The following is a 12068-nucleotide window of genomic DNA, read 5'->3' on the forward strand; positions in this document are numbered from 1 at the left end:
AGATTCGAATCACTTCTGATTTCTTTCTTTTTTTTTTTTTTAAAGATTATTTATTTATTTATTTATTTGACAGAGAGAGATCACAAGTAGGCAGAGAGGCAGGCAGAGAGAGAGGAGGAAGCAGGCTCCCTGCTGAGCAGAGAGCCCGATGCGGGACTCGATCCCAGGACCCCGAGATCATGACCTGAGCCGAAGGCAGCGGCCTAACCCACTGAGCCACCCAGGCGCCCTCACTTCTGATTTCAAAGTCCTTTTTCATGTGTTCCACTTCAGATTTCAAAGTCCTTTTCCCTGTGCTCTACTTATTTATTTATTTATTTATTTATAATATTTAATTTATTTATTTGACAGAGATCACAAGTAGGCAGAGAGGCAGACAGAGAGAGAGGAGGAAGCAGGCTCCCCGCAGAGAGCCCGATGTGGGGCTCGATCCCAGGACCCTGGGATCATGACCTGAGCCACCCAGCCGCCCCCCTGTGCTCTACTTTAGAGTGCTATCTTAAACCATGCAATTCAGGGTTGTGAGGGAAGATGTCAACTTCAGTTAGATTAAAATATGTTTGAAGTATCAACTGAGCAGTTAGTAGAGACATAGGTGATGTTGAAGTCTGAGTTACCAAGGGAAGAGGATCAAGGGCAGAAGCCTAAGGGAGAGTTTCTGGGGGGGATGTATGTCTGAATTATTAATTGTTCCTTTTAATCTGACCTCTCATTATATTAATGTAGATAATTTAGAGTTTATTATATACTATTATATACTCTGGTGATTATTATTAAGCAAATAATGATAGATTTGCTTATCCTGTTATAATTTTAGTGCCTTGGGGGACAGAAAGAAGCTGCACAATTATATCCAACAACTGAGTGGAATTTATGGTGATTCAATGAAGGTAAGAGAAATCAGAGTCTGTCATTTTTTTTTTTTAAGACTTTATTTATTTACTTATTTATTTATTTTTTAAAAGATTTTATTATTTATTTGACAGAGATCACAAATAGGCAGAGAGGCAGGCAGAGAGAGAGAGAGAGGAGGAAGCAGGCTCCCTGCTGAGCAGAGAGCCTGATGCGGGGCTCGATCCCAGGACCCTGAGATCATGACCTGAGCCGAAGGCAGTGGCTTAACCCACTGAGCCACCCAGGCACCCCTAAGACTTTATTTATTTATTTGAGAGGTAGAGATCACAAGTAGGCAGAGAGGCAGGCAGAGAGAGAGGGGAGGAAGCAGGCTCCCTGCTGAGCAGAGAGCCCGATGCGGGGCTTGATCCCAGGACCCTGGGATCGTGACCTGAGCCGAAGGCAGAGGCTTAACCCACTGAGACACCCAGGCGCCCCATGTCATGTTTCTTTTTAATATAAAGTGATATAACTTAGAATGAACACATGTGGAATTTATTTTATTAATTTTTAAAAAAATTTTATTTATTTATTTTAGAGAGGGAGTGTAAGCACGCACATACAAGCTGGGGGGAGGGACAGAGAAAGAGAGAATCTCAAGCAGACTCCCCGCTGAAGGCAGAGCCTGACGCACAGTTCGATCCCAGGACTCTGGGATCATGACCTGAGCTGAAGGTAGACATTTAACGACTGAACTATCCAGGCACCCCTATTTATTTATTTTTAAAGATTTTATTTATTTACTTGAGAGAGGGTACATGTGAGCTAGAGGGAGAAGGTGAGGGAAAGAGAATATGAAGCAGACTGCACTGAGCACAGAGCCTGACAAAGAGCTCCATCCCATGACAATGAGATCATGACCTATTCTGAAACCAAGACTTGGTTGCTGAATTGACTGAGCCACCCAGGAGCCCCCTTGCCTTTTTTTTTAAGATTTTATTTATTTATTTATTTATTTGACAGAGAGAGAGATCACAAGTAGGTAGAGAGGTAGGCAGAGAGAAAGGGGGAAGCAGGCTCCCTGTTGAGTCGAGAGCCCGATGTGGGGCTCAACCTAAGGACCTGAGATCATGACCTGAGCCGAAAGCAGAGGCTTAACCCACTGAGCACCAAGGCACTCTTCCCTTGCCTTTTTGTTTTTAAGTAATCTCTACACCCAAAACGGGACTTGAATTCACAACCCTGGGATCAAGAGTCACATGGTCCATGGACTGAGCCAGTCAGGTGTCCCATGTTTGAAAATATTTAATGAATGTATTTGGTTTGGGCCTACAATAATTTTATAGACCAGGTATGGTTCTTTTTTTTTTTTTAAGATTTTTAAAATTTATTTAATGGACAGAGATCACAAGCAGGCAGAGAGGCAGGTGGGGAGGGATTGTGGAAGCAGGCCCTCCGCTGAGCAGAGAGCCTGACGTAGGGCTCAATCCCAGGACCCCGGGATCTCAACCCGAGCTGAAGGCAGAGGCTTCAACCCACTGAGCACCCAGGCGCCTCCCAAATGGTGGTTCTTACAGCAAGTATTTTATTTGAAGAATAATCAAATCCTAGCCCTTTTCTGAAAAAGCTTCCTAATATTAAAATGCCTTATTCTTTTCATGAAGAATTAAATTGAGTTACCACTTTTCAAAGATGATGATATTTAACAATTTTGTCTTATAGTTGGAAGAAAGTTGCTCTCCTGTAATCTATTTTGTCTTTCATGAGAAGGGCAGCATAGGGTGTCTTCTTCAGAAAGGACATAGAGGGGCGCCTGGGTGGCTCAGTGGGTTAAGCCGCTGCCTTCGGCTCAGGTCATGATCTCAGGGTCCTGGGATCGAGGCCCGCATTGGGCTCTCTGCTCAGCGGGGAGCCTGCTTCCTCCTCTCTCTCTGCCTGCCTCTGCCTGCTTGTGATCTCGCTCTGTCAAATAAATAAATAAAATCTTTAAAAAAAAAAAAAGAAAGAAAGAAAGGACATAGAGAAGTTTTACTAGATGAGATCATGTGACCTCATTTTCACAGTTAGAATTTACAACAAAAATTTTTTTTTAACTATAGGTTTTATTTTTTAAGAGTTTATTTATTTATTTGACAGACAGAGATCACAAGTAGGCAGAGAGGCAGGGAGAGAGAGAGAGGGGGAAGCAGGCTCCCTGCTGAGCAGAGAACCCGATTCCGGGCTCGATCCCAGGATCCAAGGATCATGACCTGAGCCGAAGGCAGAGACTTTAACCCACTGAGCCACCCAGGCGCCCCAACAACAAAATATTTTTGAAGTAATATTCAAGATGGTCAGTAGTTTCATTTGCTCACTTTTACTCTGTTTTTCGTCAGAAACGGGAAACTATATTTATAGAATATAGGAAACTGGGGCGCCTGGGTGGCTCAGTGGGTTAAAGCCTCTGCCTTCGGCTCAGGTCATGATCCCAGAATCCTGGGATCGAGCCCCGCATCGGGCTCTCTGCTCAGCAGGGAGCCTGCTTCCTCCTCCTCTCTCTCTGCTTGCCTCTCTGCCTACTTGTGATCTCTGTCTGTCCAATAAATAATAAATAAAATCTTTAAAAAAAAAAAGAATATAGGAAACTAACTAACGGGAAACTAACCATATTTATAGATTATAAATTATAGTTGTTGAGACTATATGTTAAAGTTACTAAATACTGGGGCGCCTGGGTGGCTGAGTGGGTTAAGCCGCTGCCTTCGGCTCAGGTCATGATCTCAGGGTCCTGGGATCGAGTCCCGCATCGGGCTCTCTGCTCAGCAGGGAGCCTGCTTCCTCCTCTCTTTCTCTCTGCCTACTTGTGATCTCTCTTTCTGTCAAATAAATAAATAAAATCTTTAAAAAAAAAAAAAAGTTACTAAATACTTTAGTCAGTAAGTCACTGTATAGTAATAAAATTGATAGCTTATATGATTTTAGTTCCAGCAGCAGCACAGTGGAACAAATAATTGATTCCTACTCTAATTTGGTATCAGCTTCTTATTCTCCTTTTTTTTTTTTTTTAAAGAACAGATTTAGTGGGACGCCTGGGTGGCTCAGTTGGTTGAGCGGCTGCTTTCGGCTCAGGTCATGATCCCAGCGTCCTGGGATCGAGTCCCACATCGGGCTCCTTGCTCAGCAGGGAGCCTGCTTCTCTCTCTGCCTCTGTTGCCACTCTGCCTGTCTGTGCTCGCTCTCTCTCTCTCTCCCTCTCTCTCTCTGACAAATAAATAAATAAAATCTTAAAAAAAAAAAAAAAAAGAACAGATTTAATGAGATAAATTCACGAAGCTCATGATTCAGTCACTTAAAGCCTATAAGTTGGAGTTCCTGGCTGGCTCAGTCAGTAATGTGTGCAGGTCTCCATCTCAGGGTCATGAGTTAAAGCCCCACGTCGGACATAGAGATTACTTTAAAAAAAAAAAAAATTCTTCTTTACCTATTTTGGATATAAGTCCCTTATTACACCTTATCAGATATATGATATGCAAATTTTTTCCCGTTCTCTGGATCATCTTTACTTTCTTGGTGCTGTTCTTTATTTTTTATTTTATTTATTTATTTTTAAAGATTTTATTTATTTATTTGACACCGAGAGAAAGAGAGATCACAAGTAGGCAGAGAGGCAGGTAGAGAGAGAGGGGGAAGCAGGCTCCCTGCTGAGCAGAAAGCCTGATGCGGGACTTGACCCCAGGACCCTGGGATCATGACCTGAGCCTAAGGCAGAGGCTTAACCCACTAAGCCACCTAGGCACCCCTTTGGTGCTGTTATTTAAAGCACAAAAGCTTTTCATTTTGATACAGTCCAGTTTATTTTTTTTATAAGTTTTTATTTATTCATTTGACAGAGCACAAGCAAAGGGAGCAGCAAGCAGAGAGAGAGGGAGAAGCAGGCCCTGCTGAACAGGGAGCCCACTGAGCCACCCAGCTGCCTCAACAGTAGTCATTTATTGATTTTTTTAATTTTAAAGATATTGAAGATATCTTTTTTTTTAAAAGATTTTATTTATTTTATTTATTGTTACTTTTTAAAAATTTTATTTATTCATTTGACAGATAGAGATCACAAGTAGACAGAGAGAGAGGAAGGGAGAGAGGAAGGGAGAAGCAGGCTCCCCGCTGAGCAGAGAGCCTCTGATTCCAGGCTTCAATCCCAGTACCCTGGGATCATGACCTGAGCCAAAGGCAGAGGCTTTAACCCACCGAGCCACCCAGGCGCCCCTTATTTTTTTTAAAGATTTTATTTATTTGACAGAAGAGACAGTGATAGAGGGAACACAAGTAGGGAGAGAGGGAGAAACAGTCTCCCTGATGAACAGAGAGCCCCATGCAAGACTCAATCCAAGGACCCTGGAATTATGACCTGAATCAAAGGCAGACACTTAGTGACTGAGCCACCCAGGCACCCAACCGTAGTCATTTAAAACACTTAGGAGGTGTCTGGGTGAGTCACTGGGTTAAGCACCTGCCTTCGGCTCAGGTCATGATCCTCCCGGTCCTAGGATCCCTCTCCCTGCTCAGTGGGAAACCTGCTTCTCTCTCTCTCTCTCTCTCTGGCCTTCCCGACCACTTGTTCTCTCTCTCTCTCAAATAAATAAAATCTTAGAAAAAATAAAAATAAAACATATTTGAGCTCCTACTATTTGTCAGGCACTATGCCATGTAATGAGTTCTGCAAATATGGCAGTAAATGATACATACAAAGCCCTTCACCTCACAGAATTCCATACATTTTTAAGAAACTTAATGGAAAAATTTGAAACAGTTTGAAAATCATGAATTTAAAAAAAATAAAGAAAGAAAATCATGAATTAGATCATTCATTAAATTCCATTTTTTGTTTTGTATCTTTCTCTTTAAAAGGCAGTTGTGGATAGTTAAAAAAGAAGTATCTTCATTTATTATTTAAGATTTTATTTATTTATTTTATAGCAAGAGAGGCAGGACTCATATACTGGGGGGAAGGGCAAAGGGAGAGGGATAGCGAGAATCTTTTTTTAATTTTTCTTTTTTTTTTAAGATTTTATTTATTTATTTGACAGAGAGAGAGATCACAAGGAGGCAGAGAGGCAGGCAGAGAGAGAGAGGAGGAAGCAGGCTCCCCACCGAGCAGAGAGCCCGATGCGGGACTCGATCCCAGGACCCTGAGATCATGACCTGAGCCGAAGGCAGCGGCCCAACCCACTGAGCCACCCAGGCGCCCTAATTTTTCTTTTTTTTCTTAAGATTTTATTTGTTTATTCGACAGAGAGAGACAGTGAGAGAGGGAACACAAACAGGGCGAGAGGGAAAGGGAGAAGCAGGCTCGTTGCTGAGCAGGGAGTCCCATATAGGACTCAGTCAAAGGACCTTGGAATCATGACCTGAGCCGAAGGCAGACACTTAACGACTGAACCACCCAGGCATCCCTTAAAATTTTTCTTTTTCTTCCAAGATTCTATTTATTTATTTGATAGACAGAGATCACAAGTAGGCAGAGAGACAGGCAGAGAGAGAGGAGGAAACAGGCTCCCTGCTGAGCTGAGAGCCTGATGCAGGGCTCTATCTCAGGACCCTGGGATCATGACCTAAAAAAAAGACAGAGGCTTTAAACCACTGAGCCACCCAGGAACACCTCTTTTTTTTTTTTTTTGAGATTTTATTTATTTATGACAGATATAGCAAGAGAGGTAACACAAGCACAGGGGAACTGGCTCCCTGTGAAGCAGGCTCCCTGCTGACTGGGGAGTCCGATATATGGCTCGATCTGAGGACGCTGGGATCATGACCTTGGGCCAAAGGCAGATGCTTAACTAACAACTGAGCCACCCAGGTGCCCCACAGAGAGAGAGAGAACCTTTTGTGTTTGTTTTTTTTTTAAGATTTTTATTTATTTATTTTATAGACAGGGATCACAAGTAGGCAGAGAGGCAGGCAGAGAGAGAAGGAAGCAGACTCCCTGCTGAGCAGAGAGCCTGATTGGGGGGCTTGATCCCAGGATCCTGGGATCATGACCTGAGCTGAAGGCAGAGGCTTTAACCCACTGAGCCACCCAGGCCCCCCGAGAGAGAGAATCTTAAGCATACTCTGTGCTGAGCACACAGCCTGACATAGAGCTCCATCTCACTACCCTGAGATCATGACTGAGCCGAAACCAAGAGTCAGTTGCTTAACCAATGGAACCACCCAGGTGCCCCAAGAAGTATCTTTATTTAGAGAATATAGAGAAGCATTAAATCTTGACCCATGTTTAACCTTGTTTAAACTTAGAGTAACAAATAATTATAAAATTTATTTTTACTAAATAAAAGTATTTCTGAGTAATATTAAGTATATAGAATTTTATTTTCCCGCCTCAGATTTCTTATGTATATGATAGAAAGCTTTCTTTCTTCCTCTCTTCCTCCCTCTCTCTCTAATAGGTAGTATATAGATACATTTAGGGGAGAAAATATACACATTGCCGATGGCAATATGGCTTTTATGATCTGAATGAGTGTGTTAAGTAAGTATGTTGAACTTGAATTCAAGACTAATTTATTAAAGGCTAATTAAATGAAAATGAAAAGATTGAAATTCTAATCTTTCTATTATTAGAATCCATTAAGAAGAAGTAAAATATACCCTGATCTAATATACTTGATCTGTCTGGTAGTAGTAAGCTAATGATATTAATATTTTATTGTTGCCTGTAGTCATGTTCTTACTTGAGAACAATTGAATAGCTTTGTGCACTATAGATAGGAACGGCTGCACAAAAATTTTAGTTGGACTTACATGTTGTTACTGATATTAATTTAAACATAATTTTCTAGGTAATTAATGATCCTATCCATGGCCACATTGAACTCCACCCTCTCCTCATCCGAATCATTGACACACCTCAATTTCAGCGGCTTCGATATATCAAACAGTTGGGAGGCAGTTACTACATTTTTCCAGGTGCTTCGCACAATCGATTTGAGCACAGTCTAGGGTAAGAATACAGTTAACGGGGAATTTACAGTTATTAAGCACCTTCCTTATCGCATGAAATGACTGTTTCATCTCATCTTTTAGAGAATAAATAGTTTTACAAAATGGTAATAACACCCATATTTTGTTGATAAGAAAATTGAGGCTTTGATTTGCCTTGCTATAGTCTGTTTACTTTATGTATTCTTATAAGCCAATTCAGATCTTTACTGGAAAGATAATCAAACTGTCTATTGACAGGTCATTTGGATGATATATTTGTGTTGAAATATTTAAAACCCAACAGGGTCAGTTACTGATATGACTAACTTTGTAAGTTTGATTATTTAATTTTCCTGTATAGTCTTGTATAGAATTGCCTTTGAAAGCAGATGATTTTCTTCACCTATCAGGAAGTTTGTAGATTAGAAAAATATTCACAGGCTGAGAGACGGTGACACCTCTGTTACTTACAACTAAGTTGAGAATTTGGTCTGCTTTTCCATTGTAAAATCTGGAGCCTGGAGAACATGGGCTCTGCTGGGAAGAACTTGACAGTTCTAGGTTTCCTGAAGTATTCACACTGTTCGTTTTGTTTGTTTTAAAGTGTTGTTGTTTTTTTTAAGTGGGTTTTGTTTTTGTTTTTATTTTATTTTTTATTTTTTAAACATTTTATTTATTTGACAGAAAGAAATCACAAGCAGGCAGAGAGGCAGGCAGAGAGAGAGGGGAGGAGCAGAGAGCCCGACACGGGGCTCGATCCCAGGACTCTGGGATCATGACCTGAGCTGAAGGCAGAGGCTTTAACCCACTGAGCCACTCAGGCGCCCCTTGTTTTTGTTTTTAAAAGATTTTATTTATTTATTTGACAGAGAGAGAGATCACAAGTAGGCAAAGAGGCAGGCAGGGTGGGGGAAGCAGGCTCCCTGCTGAGCAGAGAGCCGGATGCAGGACTTGATCCCAGGACCCTGGGATCATGACCTGAGCTGAAAGCAGAGGCTTTAACCCACTGAGCCATCCAGGCACACACCCCCCCTTTTTTTTTTTATTTTTATCTACTTATTTATTTATTTGACAGACAGAGATCACAAGTAGGCAGAGAGGCAGGCAGAGAGAGAGGAGGAAACAGGCTCCCTGCTGAGCAGAGAGCCCGATGCGGGGCTCGATCCCAGGACCCCGAGATCACGACCTGAGCCGAAGGCAGAGGCTTTAACCCACTGAGCCACCCAGGCACCCCCAGGCACCCCTTTTTGAAGTGTTTTTAATAGCAAGAACACAAGTGTCTACTCAAATGTGCATTCATTCATCAACACATATTTATTGAAAACTCACTAGGCCCTACCAAACCAACATGGTAGCAATTGTCTCTAACTTTGTGGAGTTCAGAGTCAAAGGGAAAAAGAAAGATACTGTATTCTCAGGAATTACTTTCAGGGGGAAAGTGCTAAAAGTGCATTTAGCATTTGTCAGTCCTTTATCTTCAATCTATGTTGTAAAAATTAAAAAGCCAGAAGTCCTGCTTCTTTGAAAAAAATTTTTTGTGTGTGATAAAATACACAGAATATAAAATTTACCATCCAATCCATTTTTAAGTATACAGTTCAATAGTGTTAAATATATCTCTATTATTCTTCAGCTAAACTCCAGAACCTTTTCATTTTGCAAAACTGAAACTCTATATATCCATTAAATAACAATTCCCCATTCTCCTCTCCTTCTAGCCACCAGTCATCACCATTCTACATTCTGTTTCTGTGAATTTAACTACTCTAGGTACCTCATATAAGTAATATCCTACAGTATTTGTCTTTTTGTGACTGACTCCATTCACTTAGCATAATTTTCTCGAAGTTCACCTATGCTGGAGCATGTGTGAGAATTTCTTTCCTTTTTAAAATGATAATACTCAGTTATATGCTTATACCATATTTTGTTTATCCCTTTATTTGTGAGTGGACACTCAGTTTGCTTCCACCTCTGGTTATTGTGAATAGTGTTGCTGTGAACATGGGTGTGCATATATCTCTTTGAGACTCTGCTTTCAGTGTTTTGGCTACATACTGCTAGATCATATGATAATTCTTTTTTTTTTTTTAAGATTTTATTTATTTATTTGACAGAGAGAGATACAAGTAGGCAGAGAGGCAAGCAGAGAGAGAGAGAGAGGAGGAAGCAGGCTCCCTGCTGAGCAGAGAGCCCGATGTGGGACTCGATCCCAGGACCCTGAGATCATGACCTGAGCCGAAGGCAGCGGTTAACCCACTGAGCCACCCAGGCGCCCCGATAATTCTATTTTTAATTTTTTGAGCAGCTACCATATTGTTTTTCATAGTGGCTGCGCCATTATACATTCCGGACAATAGTGTATAAGGGTTCTAAGTTCTCCTTGTCCTAGCCAACATGTGTTATTTTGTTTTTTGGGGGTTTGGTTTTGTTTTGTTTTATAATAGCCTTTCTAATGCGTGTGAGGGTGGTATCTCATTGTGGTTTTGATGTTGCATTTCCCTAGTGATTTTTGATTGTGAATTCCCAATCTGTTGGGATTGGGAATTCTGTTTGTGTGTTATTGCTTAGTTCTGAAACAGACTACTTGACTACTCTGTTAACTTGTTATAGAGATACATTAGAACATTTGAGAAACATGTTACATTTCTTGAGGTTTAATAGTATCATCTTTCAAACGGAAGAGTGATTTTATGTTGCTTTTTTGTTTTGCTTACTCTTCAGTGTAGGGTATCTAGCAGGATGTCTGGTTCGTGCACTGCGGGAGAAACAACCAGAGCTGCAGATAAGTGAACGGGATGTGCTCTGTGTTCAGATTGCTGGCCTTTGTCATGATCTCGGTATGCTGTGCAAAGAACGAAAGCTGTTCACGTAATTTGAAATTTAAAAATCCGATTAACTAAAAGATATATGAAAATTGTGTTTTAATTCTCCAGTTAACATTAATCTAAATGTGCCATTGCTTCTTGGAATGATTCATAACCCCAAAGCATTGCTACTTTTTGTTGTTGTTGTTGTTGTCTTTCAATGTATTTCTCACATTACACATCTTTGCTACAAGTTATATGAAACGACTTTCTGATTGTGAGACTTTTTTGACTACTGTGTTTAGGAGGCTGTGTTATCTTTGTTTTATTCTCCTTTTTTAAAAATTGCCATTATCTTTCAGTTACTTTATCAAATCCATTCTTCTCAAACCTAAAATACGTAATCTGCACTAGCAGATTTTTTTTTTTAAGATTTTATTTATTTATTTGACAGGAGAGATCACAAGTAGGCAGAGAGGCAGGCAGAGAGAGAGGGGGAAGCAGGCTCCCCGCTGAGCAGAGAACCCGATGTGGGGCTCCCTCCCTGGGATCATGACCTGAGCTGAAGGCAGAGGCTTTAACCCACTGAGCCACCCAGGTGCCCCTGTGCTAGCGGATTAACAACAGATTTGGAGAACTGCTTTTTTTCCCTGACCCAGGTGGTCTTGGACCACTTAAATCATTCTTCTTTGACAAAGAAAGAGAAAAGAGATTGTCCTCTCCTTATAGGAGTTTTTACCCCCTTATCTTGGTAATTTATTCTTGCCCTGTTGGAGGAGCGGAAGAGTTTGTGTGTGCCCTCAGGGCAGAGAAAAGGAAGTCTCAGTCTTTCAAACAGCTGGATTCTTAAAGGGGTAGGGCACTCTCTTTAGCTTGGAGATTTCAGTAGACCATTATCACTCCTAGATGATAAATCTAACAGATCTAGGTATTTTGAGAGCATGTCATTGAGAAAACTTTGCCAGTCCCTAGGACTCTGAGCACTGCATTCATGAGGCTTTTTGTAGACTGTGATTTGCAGAAAGGCCCTGGCCTGGTCCAGGTAGAGTCTTTCTTCAGCCAAGTAACCCATTTCAGAAATTCTGATAATTACAGAGTTGTGTGTCAACAGAGTTTCATATTATTAAATGAGTGGAATATTAAAAATCACTTATAAATAAGTTGAACTAGTGAGCTCTACTTTTGGTTGCCCACATCAGCAGTAAAAATCTGAGTGTGTATATTTCTTTTTTTTTTTTTTAAATATTTTATTTATTTATTTGACAGAGAGAGATCACAAGTAGGCAGAGAGGCAGGCAGAGAGAGAGAGAGAGAGAGGAAAGCAGGCTCTCCGCTCAGCAGAGAGCCCGATGCGGGACCCGATCCCAGGATCCTGGGATCATGACCTGAGCCGAAGGTAGCGGCTTAACCCACTGAGCCACCCAGGCGCCCTGAGTGTGTATATTTCTATAAAATATATTAAGTACATTA

At 41.2% G+C, this 12068-nt stretch overlaps 1 protein-coding gene across 1 annotated transcript in view; it reads left to right on the forward strand.

The window, feature by feature from the left end:
• SAMHD1 (SAM and HD domain containing deoxynucleoside triphosphate triphosphohydrolase 1) overlaps positions 1 to 12068 on the forward strand; it is a 57556-nt gene that overhangs the window by 10466 nt on the left and 35022 nt on the right. Inside the window, exons 3-5 of the mRNA XM_044263075.1 lie at positions 818 to 890; positions 7650 to 7810; positions 10516 to 10631. Coding sequence (XP_044119010.1) covers positions 818 to 890; positions 7650 to 7810; positions 10516 to 10631 — 350 coding nt within the window. The remainder of the gene's footprint in view (positions 1 to 817; positions 891 to 7649; positions 7811 to 10515; positions 10632 to 12068) is intronic.

Source organism: Neovison vison, chromosome 8, assembly GCF_020171115.1.
Source record: "Neovison vison isolate M4711 chromosome 8, ASM_NN_V1, whole genome shotgun sequence".
NCBI lineage: Eukaryota > Metazoa > Chordata > Mammalia > Carnivora > Mustelidae > Neogale > Neogale vison.